Source organism: Aphis gossypii, chromosome 3 (assembly GCF_020184175.1).
Source record: "Aphis gossypii isolate Hap1 chromosome 3, ASM2018417v2, whole genome shotgun sequence".
NCBI lineage: Eukaryota > Metazoa > Arthropoda > Insecta > Hemiptera > Aphididae > Aphis > Aphis gossypii.
Window position 1 is genome coordinate 27,259,976 of NC_065532.1, and position 27,414 is coordinate 27,287,389.

Here is a 27,414-nt window from a genome sequence, read left to right on the forward strand (position 1 = left end):
TGAAAAACTCTCGAAGGTCTTGTATTTTGACGATTGGCGAAAACCCGACGCACTAATAATGTGACCGCCGTTGCCGTTGCCCATAAATCGAATAATATTGTTTTTTAGTCGTGTTAAAAAAATATTATTCTAGTTATCCACTGACGGTCGGGCAGAACAACGACAGTTCGGCAGATCAAACGACCGGTGGTGGCGGGTCGGTGAAACGGAATTCTCTGTGCCAAAACTCACGGGCTTTGTGTTCCGGAGCGGCGCCGGCTGTAGGTGAGAGGTGCGGATGCGGAGCGTAAAAGCTATAATCCCGTTCACAGGTGTTTTCGACTAGTCGTCGTCGTCGACGGCGGTGGTAGGGGATAGCATTTGCCAAATGTTTACCTTACACATTTACATCCGATGGACGACGACGACTGTATTTTTAAGTTTAATTTTTCATATTGTTCGAAACGAACGGAAAACGAGGAAAACAAGTGATATTTTTTCGTTAAACGCCAAACGGGCGCCGCCGCCGGATCGGTTCTTTTTAGGATTCTGGCGATATTTTTGATCGGCGGCGGTGACCGAGTCGGCGGTGGCGGCGGCGGCGGCGGCGCGCGGCGTTGTTGTCATGCCGCCGCCGCCACTCCGGCAGCCGGTGCCGGGCGGAGGCGGCGAATGATAATTATATTATCGCGTACGTGGAAAAAAGGGGAAAAAAAGCCGTCGGGGACGACATCGTCTCACACGTATAATGTTATTATATTGATATCGATTGTGCGTGGACCGCGCGATGTATCGATAGTGGTTGCCGCGTGCCATTCGCGGTGTGCACACCCGCACGCACTCACACACACACACACACACACACGCACACACATCAACACACATACATGTAAACATATACACACGATCACACGCACTACGCACACACACACATACACGCACACACGATCGCCGCGGCGCGCGCTGCGACCGCGACTCGGAGAGGGGAACGTCAACGGTGAACCGCCGCCGCCGCCGCCACCGTCGTCGTTCAGTGTTCAACGAGATACGGGCGCGGCCAGTTCGTCGTTACGTGTGTGCATGTGTGTGTGCGGCGTGTGCGTGCGTGTATATGTATATATAATATAATATCATTATTTTATTCGTCGCCGCCGCCGCGCGTATGTGTGTCTATCGTACCGTATCGTATCGCTTTTGTGTGTGCGCGCAATGTGTACGTCGTGATCTGTGAAATTTTTTTTTCGTCGTGAATTATACGAGTCGCGATTTTTCTCTCGATATTTTCCGATTTCGTTTCGTTTCGTTTTTTTTTTTTAAATATTTTTTTTGTCGCCATATCGTCGAGTGCGTGCGCGTGTCCGGTTTTTGGTTTCCCGTGTGCCGCCGCGACGGGTTCTGTATAGCAGTCTCCACCCGAGGATATAGTGTCGTCCGCGTGACCGCCGAGTCCCTCGTCGTAGTCTTCTGTGCGCCGCGCGCTCTCGCCGCCGCCACCGTCGTCTTGCCCACTTTGTATGCGTACGTGTGATGCGTGTCCGCCGAATCTCCACCGGAGCCGTCGTTGTAGTCAGCAACAGAAGCAGCAGCAGCAGCAGCAACAGCATAAGCCGCCGCGACAACAACAGAAAAAGCGACAATAACAGCGGCCACCGCCGTCGTAGTAACGTCGTAGCGTCACCGCTGTCGTCGTAGCGATGGCGTCATGCAAACGGCCATGCTGCAGCCGCGGCGCTGGCGTATCCAACAAGCGGCCGTGCTGCAGGGACGGCGGCGCGGACGGCGCGTCGTCGTCGTCGTCGGCCGGCGGGTCGGCGGTGCTCCGGTCGCCCGACTCGCTGTTGGACATCACCGCCCGGATAGTAGCCGAGAACATACCGTTCCAACGGATCGAGGAACGGTACAATCGCATACCGGAACCGGTGCAGCGACAGATCATCTACTGGTCGTTTCCGCGCAACGAGCGCGACATATTCATGTACTCGTCGCTGATACGCGTGTCGCAGGCCAGCTCTTCGTCGCAAAACTCAGAACAGAGCAACCTGTCGTTTTACAAAGGGCTCAAGCTCCTGGAGACCGGTTGCGTGGACCGGGTGCTGCAAGTCGGTGAGTACAAACTCGATGGTCTACGCACCTACTATAATTATATTAGATATTAAGATGTATAAACTATCGGATATCGATCGATAAATCAATTTTAGCGATCCATACGATACCGAGCGCGTCGTATAATGACCGTTTCACTATAATAGTCACCTGCACGGTGGTCGCAGCGGATAGACCGCCCCCGCGTCGTCGGCGTATCATAGTTAATCTCCGCGCCGACGGGGGCGGAAAAACAGACACGGGCGTCCGATCACGGTCGTCGGTAGTAAAAAAAAAAATAAAACAAAAATCAAAAAAAAAAAAAAAATCACCAATGTGTAACGCGATCGTTTGGTATTTTTTTATGTTTGTATTTTTTGCGAGGGTTACGCACACGAGACGTAATAGTATAACGACCATATTATTGTAGCACATAGTAGTAATAGGATCGACGAGGAGGATGGTCGACAACGGCTGTGGTGCGCGGGTTAAACGGTCTCCGCGAGAGGGAGGCGGCGCGTGTATGTGTGTGTGTGCGCGTCGTCGTCGTCGTCGTATAATATACACACACATGTTATATACGTAGATATGTATTATACGTGTGGGGGATACACACGCACCCGCGTCATATTGATCTAATAGCCGACGGAATTATGTAAAATGCATGCGGGGCACGTCCGGGGAAATTCAACCCCGTCGAGGAGGAGGACCTCATTTCAAATTCTTATTAGCCTCGCTCTCTCTCTTTCTCTCTCGCTCTCTTATTCTGTATCTCTCTCTCTTCCGTTTGTCCGCAGTCGCCGCACCGTGTGTTTATGCAATAATAATAATGATTGTGTGCAGTCACAACGGGCAACGAAAAAATTGGTAAATGGCGAACGAGCGAGCGATAGCCGTGACGTGTGCTTGCTCGTCGCTGTCGCGAGCGTATATTTATTCGTCACGATGATAATATTATAATACGATCGTCGTCGACGGGAAGCGCGGCCACCGTCGCCGCGACCACACTACCTCCACCGCTTCCACCACCACCAGGTGTTCCGGCGGATATGCATTATTCAAAAGCGCGTTATGATTGGTAGGGGGGTAGGTGAAGAGGGAAACGTCGATACACATAGGCGCGCGCGGTAATTATTATTATCGAGCCTCCTCTCGCCCGCTGTTGCGGATCCTCCCGATTACTCATTCACTCCTATCCTCCCGAGAATACGAATTAAAATAAATTACAATAACTAATATAAAAATATTTTTCGTTTTTAAATATTTATACAAGTACGTCGTTAATTCTGCGAGCCCACCGCCAACTGTATATATTCATGAAAATGCTAATGTGCAAATTTGGTCTATTATTATTAGTTATTACCATCGTCGTCATCGTAATAATTTTGCTGCAGTAGTCTCTGCCGCGTTTCACACGCACGCACACGTCACACGCCGCTCCGGGCGCAAGTGTGACGTGCGTGTAGAAAGTATGTATTATTTATTATTATAATACCATAATATACAACTGCCGAATTGGAAAAATATCTTAACGATTACCTAGAGTCCTAGAGGGACGAGCAACAACTTTATAAAAGAGCGTAATATTATTTGGAAGTTTGCCAAAAGCGCGTGGAAAAATCTCGCAGGATCGCCGCAGGTCGAGTATAACCGGCTAGGTCGAAACGTACGTGGCCCGGCGCGAACCGCGTGGTCGACGGCGAAGGCCGCTACCGCCTCAGGCTGCGAACGGACCTCAGGAATTTCCGGTATGCATCATGACGATTTCTCGACCGCCTCCGTAGCTTATCGTACATTTCCCATTAGATGAGCATTGGTCTGATCGTCTTTCCGGAAGCACGATAAATTCGTGTTTTTCCAAGTGCCCTTACTTGTAAATACTTCTAAGTTCTAATATTATTATAGGTAATATTATAATAGTATATTTTATTTTATTGTAAACATTTTAAAAATGATTAATTTTTAATAATATGTAACAATAATTAGTGACGTTACACTTATATATTCAGATACGTATTTTAATCAATCGCGGTCCATCTTGGATGATGTTTTTCAATTAGTTAACTCTATTCACATCCAATTGGCAAAACCCTTGTCCCGTCGTTTATTTCGTCAAGAATTGAGGTTGTGGATAAAGGAGAAGGGAAGCGTCACACACTTGAATAACGCGATAAAAGAGGGCCTTGGCTGACCGTCATAGTGTTGTATAGGTACCAGCAGCATAATATTATAAAGTAGGATGACCGCGTAGGAGCCCGTATACGCAACAGAATGCGTTTTATATTCTTTTATATTGTTATTGTATAATAATATATAGTTTGAATCGTTTCTCTTATCCTGCGGGATTGACAATATTAAAACCAATGAATTAGCGAAAAAGTCAAGGGAAGTATAATAAATGTACAATGGAAAAATTCGACGTTTTCGCCATTTCATCATTATAATTACACCCTCGTCAGTTTTAAAATTTCTGAACGTATCAAACCCGTGGCTGTGCTACTGCTGTTGTTGATATGCGATGACTGGATGTGTATAGTTTTTATTACGATTAATATTAGACCTTTTTTTTCGCCCTCCTTGGCTAAACCTGAACAAATATTTTTTCCTGCGCGTATAGTCTCTTTTGCAGAACAGCACTCTACCACCGCCGCTTTGCCACTAGAGGGTTCTCCTTTTATTATCTTTGTCCAAAAACAAACAATTGGCGTCATCGCGTTTCCAATATAACAATAGTTACGCATATATATATTATATATATTATATAATATATACTCACGTAGGTATTGTATGCCGCCGCTGCATTGACAAACAAAAGTTTGAATCATTATTATTATTTCAACATGCGTTCTGCGACGTAACCACAGTTTGTATGTTCATCTTTCGCGTGTATTGATCCAGATGATTGCAAGTCGCAACATCAATAAGATAAATCGTATATTAAAAATAAAATAATCGCGAAAATTCAACAGCGTTGCATCGTTGATAACCGATGGCCGTATGGGACATCGCCCAGGTCGTCGGCATTTAAAAAAAGAATGACACTATTATATGATAGTGATTGACCACTAAACAATAACAATTAATGAGATAAGTAGTGCACGGCGACGTATCGCCCATTACGTCGTTCCACAATATCTTGACCACGTGACTCGTACTATTAAAATCAAACTTGATAAGTTCGTATGACTATTATTATGTTCATTTTTACTCGTAAAATTTGACACGTGCGAATTTATTTTGCATGAATTATATATTATATTTCTCGGTTAATGTACGCAGAGAATAATCTGTATTTTATTTTTATCTCCAATTGGCCTAATTATTTTTATTCAACTTTTCAATTATGCACATTGCACATTACGCAATATACTAGTATAGTTACTATTAATTTTCGCTTAAGTCGTAATGGAAAAAAAACAATTTCTTGCTTCGTCGACAACCCTTTCTGTATTCTGAAGAGGTAAGATTTAAAAAAAAATTATTAATTTATTATCTTTGCACATCCCGCGAAACGTGTTTTTTTTCATTTTTTGTTCGTAAACAAGATGGCGTCGTTTTGAACAAAGAATCAGTTTTGTGTTTCTTAAAAAGGGATTTCATACGTGCTGCAGCAGCAGCTGAACGAAAGAATAAAATACGGCCAGTATGATATTATGTGTGTTGTGTAGGAAGTCTATTATACGACTAAAATACGAAACCTTACATTATATTGTTTCTTATAATATACGCGACAGGGTGGTGTTGAATAACTCGCGCCGGGCGCGTATAATTATTGTTTTATAATAGGTGTAGCACTAACAGCATACACCAACTTCGTGTATAGAACAGGATGTGTATACTGAATGTATATAGCATATTGAAATTAAATAAAACGTATCTTTGTGGTGTGATCGACGCATATAAACCCTAGACATCGGTAAATCGATTTATCATCACTCTTATTCGATGCTGCAGGCTGTTCAATAATATGGTATATATTATACAGCACTTGGGTAGTATTCTAATGATGGTCAATATATCGTTGTCCATATTATCTTAGTGCTCGTATGTAGTAATATATTATTTTTAATATACTGTTCTTTCTTATAGTTTCCGAATAATATGAAATTGTTTTGTGGGGTGCGTTGATAGTAAAGCAACAAAGATTTTGGCAGTCGCGCCATGTGCAGTGTGTGCATGCAGAGAGAGAAGAGTTGAATTGAGCGAGAGAGGTAACAACCGAACAAATCGAATGCGTTGCCGGGGCCAATATTCGCGCAGCAAACGTCTTTTTCTCACTCCTCCTCCATGTGTACGCTACTGCCTACTACACAATTGTCCGTCCCTATCGCCACCCCACGCGACGACGAACCCCATTGTTTTCGCTCTATGGCCAACACCCTCGTCGACGATCGTGTGGGGGCTGCTGCCGAAGATGCCGATTTCAACGGTGCTGCGTGTGAAATATTTGTTATTTATTTTACCGAGGGTGCCAACCGACAGTCTTTACCTCACAAAAACCGTTTTTACGTATATTTCTTTTCCCCCGAAATTTGGTATAGGTACTCTCGACGACGTCTGTAAACCGACTGTCGTGTGAGTGAGAAGGAGGGGGTGAAGAGTGAGAGAGAGAGAGAAAAGAAAGAAATAGAAGAAACCAATTTCCTTCTGAGACGACCCTCGGTCCTCCGCGCGTCATCGTCATTAACCACATGGGTTCAAAAATGCGGTTTTGGCAGATGGAACAACGCCATCGCTGCGTCGTGCATATAAGCATAACAGTGGTCGCTCGTTATAGATCGAACTTGCGAGACTCCGAAGAATCGAATGATATATTTTCTAAAGACTGCCGGACATTATCTAACCGAGAAATCTATACTGGCGTCCGCCACCGAGCGGTGCGGTCTCGACGGGTTCCAAGTGGTTTCCGAGCGGCAGCTGACTGCAGTATTAAATACATACACACAAACACACACACACCTGCCCCACGTAGTTCTCCGTCAGGGGTGCTCAAAATCGCAGACAAACACAATATTATTATATTTAACAGAAATCGTCGTTCGGGTCGCGGGATAGTACAACTGGAAAAGATTTTGTCGATCGGTGAAATGAAGGGTGGTGGTGGTGGTGGTAGTGGTCGCGGGTCGTGTCCGTAGCGCGGGCATCTCGTATATAAATATGTACCGTGGCGTTCGCGTCGTCGTCGTCCTCGCGGGGGAGGGCAGTGGATCCTCCGGTGGGAGTGAAGAGCACACGGCTATTAAGGAAAACGCCGTCGCCACCGCGTCGTGTATAAGCAGCCCTTCTCGTCGCCGCGCCGTCCACCCTTCCCACAAAACCGCTCGGCGCTCTCTCGGCAACGCGCTCCGATCGGCAACGTGGCAACCACTCGGCGGTGGCGACGACGACACACGCACGCGCACTCGCACTGTTACTACTACTACAACATTACTATTATTATTACTACTATTACTACTACTACTACTACTACTACTACTTCTACTACTACTACTACTATTACTATTACTATTTACTACTACTACACGACGTCTGTGTGTGTACACGGACAGCGGTCGGTCGGCGTCGCGTGCGTGCGCGAGTGTAAAGACGCCGGGGGGCGCGCGTATATATGAACACCGCCGACACCGACACACACACACACGCGGTCTAGCGCCGGCGGGCGGTGTACCCCGTCCACGAAAACGAGATTGGAATTATACACACACACACACACACACACACGTGTATTAGCGGTCGCACTCGCACGCGGTTCAGAGAACGCGTTTCAGGGGCGGCAGCAGACACCGCCGCGGCTCGCTCCTCCTCTTCCCGTTACCCGCGTGCGTGCGTGCGTAATCTCTTTCGGCCGCCGCCATCCTCTCCCCCCCCGCCGCCGTCAGTAGGACTCGTCTCTTTTATTATTATTATTATTACGGTGTGTGGTACGTACACACGAAACCGAACCGTCTCGCACACACTGGCACGCGGGCGGCACCGGTCGCGGCAACACATGTCCGTGCGTGTGAGTACGCGTCATACAGGGCGCCCCGAAAAACACGACCGACCGGTCGCGCGAACGTTTTTCTCGGCCGTCGTTTCCACTCGGACGCTTCCGACCGCCGCCGTGTATGTAACGCGTGTACGCGCGGCACCGTTTATAATATTATTTATGAACGTAATATTTATATTATTATTATTATTATGTGTGTACGTTCATTATATACCTACGACGGCGGCGGACGCGAAAACGAAGACCGGACGAAAATAACGCAGAAAAAAAAAAATGAATAAAAACTCGTTTCGTTTTTCTATCCGACGATAACCAGTCCGCATCGGCGGCGGCGTCGTCGTATATACATACGCGTTATCTAGGTTATATTATACATATTATATATATATATATATAATATTATATACATCGTGACGTCGACGTCGCCAATTCACAAACGATGAGACGATATTTTCCGAAACTGGGACCGTAGTTGTCGTCGTTCGGCTAATTCCGCAGTTTTTTTCGTTTCGAGTGGGACACTTTGCGATCCACACATTGTTATTGACGAAATATAGTCAGCAAGTTTTGTATAGTTTTTTAATAAATAATTTGTAAACTGCGCGTGTAGAAGTTAAAATAATATTATATTTTATCAAGGAAAATAAAGAAGAATTATGTGGGTTACCAAAAACAAAATTGTTTTTGATTTATTCGATTTCTGAAGGTTTTGCGTGAAAAACTGCAGTAATTTTCGATCGAATCCAGGACGACTAGTTTTTTCCAAATATTTTAATACGACATAGGTAATTTTTATAAGTTTGATGTGTGCATTTACACAAAACTGAACTCTGAAAAAACCTAATATCTAGTCATACTCTTATAGGTTTAAAATTATGATTATTTTATCATTTGATCTTTACAACATTTGCACAATGAGCCACAATATATGATTATAAAAAGTTCATGGCGTGATTGTATCGGGGAACTAATATAAATACTATTAAATAACAACAAATACCAATTTTTGATCAAAATAATATCGTCTTTTACATGTAATTTACTTTTCAACTATATAATTAATATTTTAATAAGCAACCATTATTTCTCGTATCAAACCTAAAATGTTCGCCGATGAAATATCGACCATCACTATTATTATGCGTACCTACAATAATGTTACACTCAAAACCCGTATAGAAAAATAATTTCAATAGCCTTAAAACTTAATATTGTTAAGGGGGCTTGTAAAAAAAAAAAAAACCAAAAACGTTGTTCGTGTTAAACACTACATTGTGTAATATTGCTATACATAATATTATACGCAATCGCTGAAAGCACGCAAGTGTAATAAACAATTCTCAATTATAACAGTAACTCTCCCCATACCCTACAACCGTCACCCGTATTGAAATGTCCTCACTGAAATTGCATTTGTATGTATAAGGTGCGTAAAGAACAAATGACTGAAAAAGCGTCAACGCGTGAAAAGTGTGTGACCACGGTGGGCGGTGTGCCGTGTGGATCACTGGACCGATATGTTACGGAATTCCCGTGTTTGCCGGCAGTGCTCTGTAACACCGGTGTACATATTATATTATTATTATTTCACGTAATTACACATCGCTGTCCGCAAGGTTTTATTTTTTAATATTTATTTTAATCTATTCGCTAAAACCTAAGCTTTATTATTCATTCTGGCTTTTTGTTTCGGTCAAAAAAAAAAAAAGAATTAAAATATAATATATATAAAAAAACGAATTACCATTAAATGTAAATTTATGTTGAATATTTATCAGGAAAGTATTAGTGGGGCACTTAACATAATTAAAAATATTCAAATTCTCTTTGTTAATATAAAATGTATAATAATATATGAAAAATTGTAAACGCACTTTGAGCGGAGAGAAACAGCATTCGGAGATTGCTTTTGGGCCGGGCGACAATACGATAATAATATTATAATCATATGATAATAATTAATATACGACTCTCATAACTATTGTAACTATGTAGAATATCTCGTAATGTATTGTTATAGTGAATAGCGATCATTTATGTGTTTTGTTTTTTAAATACGCGATGTGTCAGTTTGTATTTCGAGTGTAACGCACGCGGTAGTGTAAGGTGGTCGTCCCGTTCAAAAGCCACTTGTAATTGGTAACTTCCGGACTTGAGTATATATATTATATATACATTAGTCGAGTGTGCCCTCTCGGCAAAACTTATTAGAAATGCGCACTCCCTTCATTTCGTCAAAAACCGACGAAGGGTATGCGTGCGTGAGTGAGCATCAACAGCAGCGGGAGTGCAGTGCATTCCTGGAAACTATTGCTGTGTTGTATAAATGGCAACAGATGCATTATATTATGTTTTCAGTATTTTGAATTTTTCCTTCGGTTCAGTGATATACCTATGTGTAATAAAATATAAGTTGTTACGCATACAGCGTAGGTACACGTCATCAGCGATCTGAACGTTAGCAAAAAATAATTTTTTTTACCTTATAAATTTCTACTCGATGGTGCGTAAAATAATAATAAAATAATAATATCTACTCAAATTTTGTACTACATAATGTATTATTGTTATTATTTTCTTTGTGAGTTCATACATAAAAAGGAAAAAAAAAATAATAATACCGACTAATACTGAAACGACGACGTTGTACTACTATTGTCCGATTGTTCACTATAAATCAAAATTATATAATATAAAAAAAGACATTTTGAAATTGGAATTTGTTTTATTCATTTACTCAGAATATACGTGTAAATATTGAAAGAAGACTCCTTCGTTGCCTAATTCATACCTTTTGTACATTGAATAAATATCTACCTACGTTTTGTCTATTATTAACGGTAGGTCGAATCATTTGCATAAGATTCTGTTGGAATTTGTTTGTTTTCTATTTTTGTCTAAAACATGTAGGATTTCGTAAATTATATTTAATTAATAATCTATGACGAATCAAACGATTTTTCTTTTTTGAATGAAGTGTTTTTGTAATACAAAAAAAATTACAATTTTAAGTGTACTATTTTTGAACAATGTACAGTAATGCGCTATTGGTGGTTTATTTCAATGTATCATATTATAATACACACCGTTATACCTATTCAAATATAATGATTATATTCAATGTATTAAATTAATTTTTGAGCTAATGCACGCGTCTAATTGTATAAATATACGTTTAAATTTGTTGTTCACCATTCACGTGATGCATATTTTGAGGTATAGGGAACTGCTTAAAAAATATGAAATATAGGCATTAGGGTTTAGGTACGTGTACAACTAAAGCGAGTGATATAAAACGATTCGATGTGTTTGTATACATACCTATAAACTATAAAGGTGTACTCGGAATTTAAAATGTTTTTCGTCTTTATATGAAATGCAAATCGACAGCAGTCAGCGGCGACGGTGACACGATGACGACAAAACTAAGTGTTTTCCATTATATATATTTATTATATGTATTTTTTTTACACGTTAATCCGAGGAATTTGTATTTCAGAAAGACTAAACTCGATATTTTCTTGAAATTGCTAAAGTTTGCGTGTCCCACTGTGCATGTCGACAGTGGTATAAAACTGATCAAATAAACCCGCTTTCCTTTTACAATTGCTATTCCGGGAAATATATAATAAATATTGCCGGAAAACATTTTTTATTCACGAATCGAGTTCTTCGATGACACTTGCTCGTCCAACGTGTACAAGAGTTTCACTTAAATTCTCGAACGGCCATGAACATTGTCCATAGTTAAGTCACCGCTAAATTCGTCTTCGTAACATTGTATGATTATTAAGTCATTATTTGTATGTTATGTATTATAAGAAGTATTTTCTTTGTCTTGCTCACGGGCATTTAAACTTTTTTTCGTTTAATCGTTTATAGTCTTCAAACGTTGCTTAATTAAAACATCACGAATGTCTGCGAAAAGATTAAATAAAAACGAAAACTATTATTCTATAACGCGCTCAGCTGTTCGCAAAGTGGGCGTGTCATTTTTCTACGTATAGTCTCGTCGTATTAATAATATTACAGCCCTTGAGCTGCTGCAATACCTAACAAAAATGATTATTATTGGTATTAATATCGTTAATAAAAACACATCACACCACACACACCACACACACCACACACACACACACACACCCATTTCTGGTTTAATTTGTACTATAATTGGAACGTTATAAAATTGATGGTCGTACATCCGTTTCCGGAAAGAAAAAAAAATTGCGCACAAGCGGTGAGCAAAAATCCGTTATGCGTATATGTAGACACAATATACACACACACACACACACATATATATAAATATACATTAACCGGAACTTGTACATAGCATGCCATTCGGCGCGGGACCGGTTCTTTTTGTTTAACAATATTTTTATACATATTTTAAGAAAGACGCACAGACGCGCGAGCGCGGCGCACGTCATTAACATAAAACCAGACCATTATAAAACGACGACGGCTGTGTTTGCACGTTTATATTATTATAATAATACTGCAATGGAAACTTCTATATTATTATTATTATATACATATAATACGATACTTATTTATTACTAAAAGGGTACTATATAATGCGCTGCGACGAACAGACCCGGCCCGGGCTTACGCGACACGCAGCGTTGCCACGTCTCGCGGCGGAGGACTGCTACGGCTTGGCGTTATATTATAATATAGCTGCGTATTAAATATATTATATTGTGTGTGTGTGTGCGGTTCCTTTTAATGTGTATACGTACGTATATATAAATACACATGCACAATAATGTCAGCGCGGGGTGTTGTGAAAACACATTATTTCGCAATGTCGTGATATGTCATTCTGTATTTATATTATATTATACAGAGTGATTCATTAAAAATCGATTTTCCTTTGTTTATAGAGACTTGTGCAGTCCTGCGCCGCAGTCCTTATATATATTCAAATCCATTATAATATTATATATGTTATAAAATAATAATAATGTAATCGCCGACTAATAAAACGAACCGACGGTGCGGTGTTGTGTTGGCTTGCCTGGTGGGGTTTATAAAAGTAGCGAACGCCGCACACTGCTGCATAATATGACAGTGCTAGGATAAAAGCTATATATTATTATTATACGTGCTTTCGTATTTATTTATGATGATAAAAAATGGCCATTGAAATATATTATTCTTGGGATTAGAGTGCCAATGTAATTCTGTTTAAACAACTAATTAAAAATTTGAAACGCCCACCGCTGACGAAATCTCATCTGCAGCTTCGTGTTTAGCATTTTAAATGCGTTTCGATCGGATTAAGTTTTAAAAGATAATATTATACCCGTGTGCCTAATTTATATAAATATTTATCTATTTTTTTATTTTGCTTCATTACTATGTATTAAATATAAAATCATCAATCCGAAGTCAAATATAAATAAATAAAACAAGGTTTTAAAATATTTTTAATAGTATTTTGGAAACTGGTTTTGGCTTATGATTTTCGTTACATTCCTAATACTAGTTAGATTAATATTATGTTTCTAAAATCCGGTCATTATCAATATTTTTTAAAAAATAATTATTTTGTTTTATTGAAAATGTACTAAAAGACTCTTATTGTTTTTATAGATTTTAAATCTCATACTGTATAAATTATAGTGTATAATTCTTTTAAGATTTTTTTCCACGAGGAAAAAAATGTGTAATATACACATAAATAAATATGATTTAATATTTGAACGAAATATAAAATAAACAAAATATTATTTTTGTAGTTTTGATACTCAGAAACAGACTATAGTCATCTTTATTTTACTCATAATAATTAATAAACTAAAAATACTTTACTTGGAAACATTATTTATTAAAAAAATAATAATAATATACTGTGATATAAATAAAACAAATTGTATTAGGTAGGTAGTATCTACTTATTTAATGATTTAATTAATTGTTTTTACAATTTGCATATTATGTGAAATAATACCTACAGCTCTTGACGAATTGAATATTGTGTAAGATTTTAAACTATTTACTTAACAAAATAAACATGATAAAATTATAAAATGCATTTGATTATTTTTATTAATATTATTTTATCGTTTTATTTTATCTTATATTATGATATTTATAATAATATCCATATTTACATTAGTGTTGAACTAATGTATTGAGGATTGAGTGCTTGATCAGTGAGATTATTCAAAAATTATATGCAATATTTCTTGACTGTGAAATAGTGGTTGAAACATTCTCTCGCATATAGTTTAAAATTTACGAGTTTAAGTCAAATTAAATCCTTGCTTTTTATATTTTAATTCATGTTAGTTATACTTTTCTTTTACAATAATGATTGGTCTCTGTACATTTCATTAACTTTCTAAAACACAACATAGTGGGTATATGGTAAATACTAAATAACATAATAATTGTACATTTTTAAAATTCCTAAATCAAATTTAAGATTATTAAAATTAATTAATTACTATGTATGTATAAATATAAATTGTAGTTAGTATTCAGTACATACCTATTAAATTACTTCAATTTCTTCTATATCATATTAAATTAATACTTATCTCTAGAAATTGAGTCATAAAAAATTAAATTAAATATAATTTATGTTTTAAAACTATACTTAATTTTTCTGTTTAATTGAAAACAAGTCTATTTATTATATTAGGATAATATAGTAGGTTAATGCTGTACATCTAACCTCCTGTTTTAACTAAGACACTAAGCACATTAGCAAATGTATAGGACCTTGGATAAGAACGTCTTATTTTAATTAGAATTTAGAGTCGTATATTAACTAATTTATCTAGTTGTTTATTAATATGTTTAGTGTATATAACTAGTGCTCAACATAAACTTATAATTCCTATTATGTTGGTATAATTTTAATAGCTATACAAAATAAACATTTTAATATTCAAGAATTCTTATCATAATTTTATCATAAAATATATAACCATGGATATAAAAAGGTAAATATCGTTAAATTACAACAATGCATCGTTAAAATACTGTGTATATTTTTCCTTTTTTTTGTTAAATATTATAATTCTTTCTTTTTTATACTTGGTTAAAAACTAAATTGATAATATATACCAAATAGATTTGGGATAACCTAAAAATGTATAACATGATGTATTTCACATTATTATTATTAATTAGATAATTAGATTTGCTTCAAAATCAAGGCTGTGATTACTACTATCAAAAATGTTCACTTGTTCACATAAAAATGTTAGTATATAATAAAAATGTAATGTAACACTCAAGAATTGAAAGATCATCGTATTTCACTATTTCCTTTAGTAAATTAACTATTTCAAATTGACGAAACAAATTCATTGTATAATAATAGACTTAGTACTTACTCGATTGCAATAAGTGTAACTTCATCATATCTAAAATGTTGTTTGTCAAGTGTTTTGAGTTGAATTTACTAAAATGTTAATGTTATTATAGGTACCAGATTTAAAATATAAATGTCAGTATTTCTTTAATAAACCATAATTTTCATGTCTGCATAAGAGTAAGTAATTTATTAGTAGTTCAAATTCATTTCTAACTATTTCTCGTTAAAACTTTGTTTGTAAGGCTACAGATTAATTCCAATGCTCCAAGTCTGTTTTAATTAAAATCGAATTACCCTTTAACTATCGTGCATATTAGGGATATTATCATCTTAATGGCATTATTTCAATTTAATATCTAAATAATAGGTTTTAATATTATATCGAGTTTCGTCGTTTTTCTAAACTATTTAACTGTAATGTCTAGCGAATAGCAATATAGTGTTCAAAAGTAGAATTCCGTCATTGAATATTGGAAATTTGATATTATATTAAAATTCTTCTTAAAGAAACCACCCATATTATAGTTCCGTAAGCATATTTTCATAAATTATACTCGTTTTACTGAATGACATTTATGACAGTTTCGCATTCGGCTTAACCTTAGTTATGTCTGTTATTTTCATGTCAAATACAAGATACGGGTTGTAATTATTCGATCGTTATTATGATTATTTTTTAATGAATTTAAATAGTATTTTGTGGTATTTTGTACAAACATACTGTATAGTTAGTTTAAATTTTTAATGTTATATTTGCGAATGTATACATAATTACCGACTATACTGACATTTATTTCCTCAATTTGTCGATCATGTTCCACAGAATTAAAATAATATCTATAATATTGAAGTTGCATAATATAAGTGTTTGAACAAATTTGTCTGTCTAAAAACACTTTTTATGTACACCATTTCTTCAAGAATTGTCAAAATATTTTTCTATTCAAGTCTGATAAAGGAATAATAATTGAATGTATAATAAGCATGTATGGTTTAATATTATTTATAAGAGTAGGTATAGCGGTTATTTTTATGATATAGCTAATAGCTATACTAATGTCCGAAAAACGAAATTGAGTGTTGGATTGATTTATTAATAAAATAAAATTATAATTTACAATCATTTGTGCGTTATAATACTATAGTATATTATGTTACACCATGCTAGTATAATTAATATTATGTAACGTATTGGAAGTGTTTAGTGTTAAATTATTTTCACAAGGACTCGATGTGGTTCACTTATAGTTCATAAGAATTAATTGTATAATAAAAAAAAGGTGATTTTTTTAAATGCAAGACAATTATCATTTTTTTTTCAGTTAACCTTTTTTTGTATAATTTAAAGTTTAGATTCACTTAAACGATATATTTTAGTATTTTTTTTCTTATAAAATTACAACATACTTTTTTTATTAAAAAAAAGAAAGATTATGATGTAAATAGCTATCAACGTATATCACACGTCAAACTATACGATATGTACAAATATTTAAATACATTTTTTTCGAGTTCAAACAACTATTGCGTTGTCTTCGGCGAAGAAAAAAATGCTCGATTTTTTTTTTATCATATTATTAGGTGCACGCATGGAGATAACATAATATTATAGAATAATACATTATATTTTATCATAATAATATAGTATTATAATATAGCGATGGTAAAGAAGAAGACGACTTTGTCACCGCCGCCACCACATTCTGCGTGCCGGAGCGGCGGCGGCGGCGGTGGCACGGCGCTCGTCGTCGTCGTCGTCGTCCGTCGCGTACGTTTCCGTGTCACGTGACCGCGAAAAATATACAGCCGCGTCGTCGTCTCGACACCGAGTCGCCGTGTATATTATATCGGAGGAACAACTGACATTTCGGTCGGCGGCGGCCAATATTTGGCGCGTGCGTTCAACGACCTCTCTCGCTCAACGACTATCAGCACCGTTTGTAGGGGTTTTTTCTGCCCCCACCCCCCCCACGAAACAACCGTCAGTTTTCCCATTTTGTCCGTCCGCCGCCCCACTTACCAAAGTACACACGCATTACGTATATATATTTATATACAAATAAAAAAACGCACAGAGCAGCGGCGGCGGTGGTGGTCGTGTCGTGCCTGTCGTCCGCAGGCCGCGCACTCGGCGATGGTGATTCATCCCCTGTTGGCTAGCTCGCGCGGCTTATATGCTCACGCACACACGCGCGCGCAACGCGCATCGATCCGAGTCGAATGCACACGTGAACGCGCGGCGGCAGGCCGCCAGCGATTTTCATGTAAATTTCCTCCCCGCGGCCTAATAGTCATTTCTAATTTATCGTCTCACTCCGCGCTCCCCCCCGCTCGCCGCCGACACAAAGTTATCCATAACGACCCCTATCGAACTGTATACTCGCCCCGTCGACGATCGCGCGCGCCGAACTGCACACATCCCGTTCGGCCGATCGTCATCATATAATATAATATTATACACTGTGTGTGTGCTCTTTCGGGCGGTGGTCATGTGATGGGTGGTGGGTGGGGGGGGGGTCGTAAGGGACGGGGGTGAGGAGATCACTTTTTTTTTTTATTATTATTTTTGTATATGTGTAAGCGTAGAGATGGGGCGTAGAGCACACGTGTTGTGTGTGTCGTTTGTTCGTTATTATTTATACTATGAGCGAAAAAAAAATAAATACCATACAGGACGATGCCATATATTATTATTATTATTATGTTTTTTTTGTTCTCTATCGTTCCTATATGAAACACGTTTATATGCACCACCGCGCCACTCTCGCGTTTTATATTAATTTATTTATATTTATAATAATAATATATTAAAAATAACAACGATATTTTGATTATACGCTCTTCGCCCCCTCGCCGAGCCGCGAACGTGCTCGGTCATAGGTCTCCCGGCTCCACGAGTACGACATCATTGTTATAATAATAATATATTGCATACGCGCCTCTTTCTATCCGACGCGCGCGTGTCCGTTTATCGATCGGCGGACGTGAATGATGACGATAATAATATCGTTTGGACACAGCGTACGTACGCGTTAAATTATGCAGCATCGTCGTGTACTTTTTCGTCTAGAGCTTTTCTGTTCGACGACTGTGTGCGACAGCCGTTCTCCTCTTGCGTTCCACACTTAATATATTATACACCATCGTCTTGACATCGATTTTGTAGTGTGTGTGGCATCAAGTTTTTTGGTGCTAATATTGTTTTGATACGGGCAAAACAGTATTTTTTATACGATTTTTTTTTTTTTTTTTTGTTCGCCATTTGTAACGAGGTAATTGCGAAACACGCGTTTCTCCGCCATATTTCCTATCCCCGTATTTGAGTCTATTGTAGAATATTTTGGTGAAATGATTTTTTTAATCGCCACGAAACGGACAATTATATTATAATACATAATGTAAAATAAGATAGAAAAACTTGTTAGTACTATAATATAATAATATATATTATGTTATATTCTTATACATGGCTGCGTTGCATTGTACGAAAATCGACTGTATGGGTACCTATTATTTGTACAAGTGTCTTACGACTTTCTTTTTGGCGTTACTAATGTATCAATTACACTGTCCGGAAATAGTTTAAGAACTTATAGTGTTGTTACGCACACTATCAAAACGAATATCTTCACAAATTGCTGTACCTAATGAATGATATTCTTTCGATTTTATTTACAAAATATGTGTTAAATTACTACCTACTATAGAACACATCTATACGTTATATTAATTTTTATTTTATATTGTGTATTTATCTACAAAATAAAATAACTAAATATATATACAGTTATTTAATAGTACTTAAACAAAGAAAAACAAAGTTATGAAGCGAAGAAGCGATTGTATGCGAACAAATAATTGTTAAGTATAGTTTCAAAGGTTTGGTGTGATAATAAAATGGTTCTGTGATATTATACCTATTCACATTTATTTTGAATCTTCTATCAGATCGCATGTGTGCTTGTTGTCTCATACACATCACGAAAACTACCAATTGGCTATACCCTGCATTTAGTACCCGCGCGGCCGCGCTATTGGAGCTAGAAATTCGGCCAAAAAATGAATGATACGTCTTGGCAATCTTAAAATATTGGCTCAGTTTGCAAATTTAACGGTCGTTAAAAATCCTTATCGGCCACCATGTTTTTTATCTGGTGCTACCAAATTAATGCGTTCCGCACCGGTTCGCTTCGTCCGTCTTCTGTATAATGTAAAGCTGTAATTCGCATTGTCTTTCTCAAGATACTATTATACTGCATATGTATCTATTGTGTCTGAAGTCGAACCACTATATAACGTTATAAGTGTTATGACTTACAACATTTAAAAATGCGCAATTAGTTCTGCTGGGTTGTGATATTGTTATATAACGACTATATTTCTATAATAATTATAAACTATATTTTTCTTGAAAATAAACGAACATTTGTGTATACAGGCAGCGTGAACATACTCGTTATAGTCGACTTGTTTTATCACTCAATAAAATTATATATTATATTCGTATGTGCATCTTCGAATTACGGATCTTACTTCTCCGCGGGCACTGTGCAGGCGAAATTAAGTGGGGAAGGGGTTGTTAAGTCTTCGGGTGAGTGTTGTTTCGAGCCCGTATACTATGTATACGTGTTCGGCGTTTTTCGTATATTTAGGTACACGTATATTCGCCGCGCGTGCCACATCCTTCAAAAGTCTCCCGATCAAAAACAAACGGAACCATCGTATATTTAAAGCTTTTTGGCTCCTATTCCAGACATACTTTGTGAATATTTGGCATCGGGCGTTGTTGGCCCGAATATCCGAGGTTTCCGTTTAAAAACGTACATGTGGACTGGCCCGGCCCCGGGCGGCCGCTGAAATGGTGTGTATAGTGGGCTAACAGGGAGGTGGGGGTTCGAATGATTTTGGCCAGAAAACGCTGGCAAGGATTATTATTGAAAAGTGGCCAGATGGGGTGGAGGGGGACACCAAGTCAGAGGCAGTATATAGAGAGAGGGTTACATCGTCGTTTGGCAATACGATTTCGAAGTTTGGCAGCTCCAGAGTGCGCGTTCCCAGATAAGAACTCAAAATTTGGCACTACGTGATGTGGATAGGTGCGTGGTTGTGGCGTTAGGTGTTTTCGGGGAACGCGCGCCACGTATTATCGTGTGCTTAATCGTAGTCGTCGGGGCCAAAGTCTCAGTGTATATAGTATGTAGGTGGTGTGTGTTTGGCAAAGTCCGTCGTTTAGAACGTCGAGGCGCCCCTTTTTATACGACGATAACTACACGTAAATAGCGTCCGTAATAATAAAAAACGCAAAACTCTCGCGGACTAAATGTATATACGATATAATATTATGTGTTATAATATGCGACGACATTGTTCCTTACTGCATCTCCACGATTGCTGTATCCCGTGGTGCAATCGCGTGCTACAGCGAATGTTCTAATATACCGTTGTTTTCTGAGTTTTCTCCGTATTTATACTACGTATATATACAGCATATTATTTACACCCGCGTATTATATGACGTAGGGGAGGGTGTAGCAGTCAGCTGATAATCGTCGGCTGGGACGAATATTCACGGTGCTGTGGCAAGGTGGTGGTGGAAGGGACATACGCGTGTTTTCCGGAAACGGAAAGAGAGACGGCGAAAGACCGCCGCCGCGCGGAAGAGAACGAAAACAACAAACCGTCGACTTTTACTACGCTAACCCCGCTCTCCTCACCCGCTTATCCATTCGACTGAGCGTTCCCTCCTCGGCTCTGCCACCGCCTACTCTTCTTCTCTCCGCTTCGGATCGCATGACCTCGCCGTAATACGGACCATGCTTCCCCTCTACCGCCTCCGCCGCACTCACCTTGACACGGTTTTCATTCACTCTTGTGTGTATATATATATATACCACTGTATAGTATATACTATATACTATATAAAACATAGTATATATATATATATAATACATACTACGGTGTCTACAATACTATTTACGTGCCTATATATATATATATATATTATACACCGCCCCTCTCGCGTATTTCGGTCCATTCATCGTATATAAACTCCATGGCTGGCTGCGTGTGTTAAAATATCTCCACGACCTATGCACAGTCTTTCAAACGTTTGTCTGGTGCTATATCCGCACATATACCTACAACACTTTTATACTATAGTAGGGAATGTATATAGGTACCATCACGCAAAAGATTATATTATAACGTCTATAGTGCAGCGTTCGACACTTGACGAAAAAAAAATATTTTTTTTTTTTGGTAAATTGTAAAAACAAATAATACGAAAAAAGCCGTACCCAGATGTGTGTGTGTGCTTTTGCGGCGCTACGGCCGGAGAGTCCCATGAGTGCCTGCTGGCAAGCGCGGCGGTGGCGACGGCGGTGTGTAAGTATCGCGCCGCCCCTCGGACTAGAGATCAATACGCACCGAAAACGCGTGTGCACGGTCGGTGTCTTTTTTTCATCGTTATTACTATTATTACCGACTACTTATTTTTTTTTTTTAATATATAAATTATTATTCGCCATCTGCCCATGTCCCCTGAACGACATCGCTGGTTTGCTCATTACTATCATCATGAGTTTAGATACGCATAGACGACACGACGTTATCATAGATCGCGGCCGTTTAGTTATGCGTGTCTGAGTCGGTGGAAAAAAAGGATTTTTTCGGTTCAAACGCAAAAAAAAAAAAGAAGTCTGATATACCCGTCGGAATCAATTTTTTTTCTGTATCTATCAAGTTTTGTTCTTTTCCGTGTCCACCACTTCCTTTCACGGTCCGTGTCGACCGTGGTCGAGACTACATGTGTGCGTGAAGAATACCACCTCGTATTTCGCTGCGGCGGTGCAACGTTGCCGGTCGTACACGACCGTAACTTTTTTACGTTATTCAATGTTATATATATATAATGTGTATGTCGTCGTCGTCGTCGTCGTCGATCGCGGGTGCAGCGGCGGTGCAGTAGCGGCCGAGGCGGTGGATGACGACGACGGTCTGTTGGTGGGCTGGCGGGCGGGCGGTCGGACTGGGATACGATGGCCTTGACACGGCAACACGGCCACTGAACCTGTCCGCCGCCACCGCAGCCGACACGACAATAATGACGTCACTTTTGTTGTTTTTTTTCACTTATTTTATTTTTTTTTTTTTTGTCGTACATAATAATACTATCATATTGTCGTAATATCACGACACGTACGTGTGCGTGCGTGTACACACACACACACACACACACACACACACACACACGTCTGATATAATAATAAAATATAAATAAACGTACACGGTCGCGCGATGATCTGTACCGGACGCGTTGTCATTACGCCGCGTGTGGGATGCTGCGTTGCCGGTGCCTCACGCACGAGACACGCACGCGTCAAGGACGTCCGTCAACGAGGTCTCCGGGCCTTATTTCGTATACGTAACGTTATCATTACGCGTGCACCACACGTGGTCTCGACCGGCCGGAGAAGTATGCATAATATGTCCGGGCTGATAAGGACCCAAATGCGCCCTCCCCCTCCCCCGCTGGAATTAGTACGCAAATGTCCTGATGGGGCGAAGGAAGACGATATACAAATGCCGTGTCGACATCGGGTATTACATATGTGTGGTACGGTCTGGATACCCACGGGGGGAGGTATTTCTCAGTTGGAGACTTTTCAAACTTCAGCACACGTGCAGTATGTCGTCTCCAGGACCGCCGTCATATTTATAATGTATACAAAATATATATATATGCACCATTGTAAATCGTTTTATCACTTTTATGTGTATACACACATGCGAGAATATATATAATATATATAATTACAGTTCGTATGCGAGTGTGGTTTTTATGTTGAAAATTCCATCACTTGCCCAGCGAAGACGAAGAGAGGAAATCAGACCTCGACCTCCTTCTATGTATATATATATATACAAGTACAATGCTTAGGTATTATTGTAGGGTCATGTATTGTAGTTTTTCCTTTGAACTGCACCTCAGCGACAGAAGACCACCTCCCCCCAATAGCCCTCAACACCCACCAACCGATCTGACTCTGTTGGGCGTGTATACGACCCTATATATCTTTTTCTTTTATATACATGTATACAAAAAAAACTTTTATATATTGATTAACAACACAGTCATTTTTCATTTGCTCTTTCACTAAACTGTCGGTTCTCCGAAATTCCTCGGGTCGTACCGCGTGGTAAAGTATATTGTACATTATATACAGCCCTGCAAATGGTATAGTAAAAAGAAAGGAAAAAAATGGCTTTGGAAATCCGTCGGTGTCAATCTTTGTATTGTTTTATAATCCAAGTAATAAAGCCGCACCTCGTTTTTATTAAAGCCCTAAAACAAACGTTGAAAATTTAATGTCCCCGGCTCTTTTCTTTTGCTTTTATTGCCGAGTTCCGAATAATTTACAATGCCGGATCAATAGTCCTCCTGGGCCCCCTGCACGTCACAAATCCCCCAGACAAATGCATGTGAGAATCGCGTGCGCACAAGTATTATTCCAATACATATATTTATATATAATATATTATTTATGTATATGCGTTATGTACGCACGGTGACTATATATATTTAATATTATGCTTAAAAAGGAATTTTTAGCATCATACGCTTGCGTACATTCATTACACGTTTTATCGTTGTTATTTCGTACTTATATCTTACAATACCGAGGCGCGACTCATCGTATATCGGTGTGGTATAAATATTATATTTTATGGTTTGAAATTTTCAAATTTCCGTGAAATACTTCTTTCCCCGCCACCGTAATTATAATACACAATATAATACTATTATTTCCATACTTTTTAATATTATAATAGACGATTAACAACATTATGCGTTTGTTGTGTTTCAGGATTTCATCTTAGCGGAGTAGTGTGGAACCAAAGACCAGGATCTCCGTCATACAACCATCCTGACCAAGAAAACAAAACACATAAAGTGTCGGTCAGCTTCGACAGGTAAAAAATACATAGTATACTTGATAAATATTTCAGAGTACCACACATATTAAAATTATTATAATATTATAATCAATAATTGTCTTAATAATATAGAAACGCGTATATATCATCATGTACGCAATTATATATTTTATTATTTATCATGGCGTCCTGTGTATAACATATTAACACACATCATCAGATGTTGTTAAAATCCTGTACATAATAATATTATAATGTACTTTGTGTCGTCCGATTTTTTTTTTTTTTTGATTTTTATTGTCTACGCCTACTTTTAAATTATAATATATTATATTATACACACAGATAGGTTTGCCGCTCAGAAATGTATCCGTTTCATGATTACGAAAACAAAAAGGATATTATAGGGGAACGATGCGCTCATATATATTGTGTACATCCATGTAATGTCATGTATCTAATACCTATACATATTACTCTTGTACTCGTATTATGTAATATTCACGTCATTTAATATAATTTTATATATTATATGACATTATGACACTATAGGTTCCGAATGGGAGGAAAAAAATACCTACGTAGCCTGTGGCACATTTATTGTTTTTTCAAACGCTCAACATTACAGGCCATTATTTTATATAATTAATTTGCGTTTGAAAAGTGTTTTTTCTTTCTCATCGACGATACTTTAAAAATACATTATAATATTTAAACCTAATCTCTCTAACAAAACCCAACGCTAGATACTTAAGGTTAGATTTTAGTAGATCACTGCGTCCATTCGTGTCGTGTTTATAACGAATTTTTTTGCTCTGTATCGTTATACAGTTGAATTTTAATTTTGTTCGTGTAGCAATCATTTAGAACAATTTAAAATAAGCGTGCGCAGTGCGGCAATGCGCGCGCATATGACAGGTATTTACTAGTATTACTCGTATTACGGTGATTTACCATTTTGTATTTTCACTGTGTGTCGTTTATTATTTGCATAAAATACACTATTATTATTTTTATTATTATTATTATTATTTACAATATACATACACACATATAAATATGTGTTTTGCATGTGCTCAGAACATTCTATTTTCAAGGTATAACTGTTTTACGCGATATTTATCGGAGAAAAAATTGTTTAATATGTAACAAGCCAAACAATTGTGTGTATAAGTACTTTAAAAAAAAACTTAAAAATTATTTTTTATTGAAAACCTATAATCATATTATTATTATCATCATCATCTCACTCGGTTGAATACCTATCTATGTGAGCTGAGACTAGAGAGAAAACCTCGTATACTCCTCTTACTCCTTCGAGCGGTTTATACAGGTATTGTGGACGTTGTTATTTTTTTTCTGTTATGTGACCATTTCGATTGCGAATTTAACAATGTTTCTTTGTTTGATTTGATTTTATAATTTTTTTCTTTTTGTTCGTGTTACAGGTGTAAGATAACGTCAGTGACATGCAGCTGCGACACGAAAGACATATTCTGGTGCCCCCACGTTGTGGCCTTGTCCTTGTACAGGATACGGAACGCGGACAGTGTCAGGCTCAGGGTCCCGATATCAGGTAAACATAATATTTACGCATTACATTTGATGACGAACGACTCCATCGTAAATTTTACAATAATATTATTACTTATTTAATTATTATATAATATAACAATGATTTGATCATATTATTATTGTGTTGCCACGCGGAAGCTCGTGTGATTCGCGCGGTGTATGTATATGAATTTATAATGTTACATAGTTACATTACTACATGAATGTACCGTAACGCGTGTGACAATTATATACATATATCATATACCTCTATAATACGCACGTTATACATATAACGACGAGAAATGAATAAATTATATTAAATTATAAATAAAATTGCGGATAGGTTCGTTTTCCTGAACGACAATAAAAACAACAACAATATCATAATGATTTTATATTATTATATTATTATAATATATTATCTTAATGTAGTGTTCACACGCGAAATGTGAAAGTCTTCGAGACAATATCAAAATTGTTGGTTTGCAATAATTATAAATACGAACAATACGCGGACCAGCGGTTGTTACGACTACTATAGGTAGGTACTGCTATTGTTAGGGTAAACGGGAAACCAATGTCTTCTGGTAGAAAATTAAATGAAATCGTATAAAAATAAATTCACCAAGAACCGTCAATTTAATTTGCCAATCTAAAGCCATAGTTCTATTCTTAAATTTCCATCTAAATAACGAGACTTAATAAGTTCCATATTTTAATCGTATTTTTCAAGTTTTATTTTTAATAACAATATTAACAACTCACAATTTTATTTTCATACTCTGAAGCAGAATATTTTTAGGAGTATTTTAAAAATCGAAATTCAAACGAGTAGTTTATGAGGTATAACTTGGATCAATATTTAGCTGCAGTGTATTCCCGTTTTTTACTCCGCTTACCTAAACTTAACAAATATATATATCAAACAAGAGTAGGTATACATCCAATGATAGGATATTACGATGACAATCGACATAACATATACGCATGTACAAAGATGTACGATTTTTAAATTAAATTTCAAATATTTATATTGTTATATTTATTATATCAAAGAAAAGTATTTCATTTTAAACAATCTTTGGAAATAGATGATATTCAATGTTTTTTTCAAACATTGCAATTCATTCGAACATTTATATTATATTTTATGTATATATGACACTATAGCCGTGCATGGTGGTATCTCTGGGTATGTCTAGGTTAGAGTGTTAAAGTTTTTCATATTAAAATGCTAATTTAAATACCTATGAATGTCATACCGACTTCCGTAGTTGACAATTTACCTATAATATTATATCTACCCACGAACATAGAACAACTGATTAAAGTATTAAAAGACTTAAAGCGCTAAACAAGTTAACCGAACCGGACTAGGTTCTTTTTTTTAGGACAACAACTTTGTAAAAACAAATAAATAAATCATATGTATGAAAATTAATTTCACCACAAAAATGCATGTATTATTCAATAAATACTAAAATAAATAGGTAAATATTTTTTAGTTGTCTACGTATTAATTAAAGAAGATTTTTGT

The 27,414-nt window shown here is 37.6% G+C and overlaps 1 protein-coding gene across 1 annotated transcript in view; it reads left to right on the plus strand.

The window, feature by feature from the left end:
* The first annotated feature begins 999 nt into the window (after positions 1-999).
* The window catches only part of LOC114123321 (zinc finger SWIM domain-containing protein 5-like), a 56,881-nt gene continuing 30,466 nt past the window's right edge, over positions 1,000-27,414 (plus strand). The window contains exons 1-3 of the mRNA XM_050204903.1: positions 1,000-2,082; positions 24,251-24,356; positions 25,769-25,896. Of these exons, the coding sequence (XP_050060860.1) occupies positions 1,674-2,082; positions 24,251-24,356; positions 25,769-25,896 (643 nt within the window). The 5' untranslated portion in view covers positions 1,000-1,673. The remainder of the gene's footprint in view (positions 2,083-24,250; positions 24,357-25,768; positions 25,897-27,414) is intronic.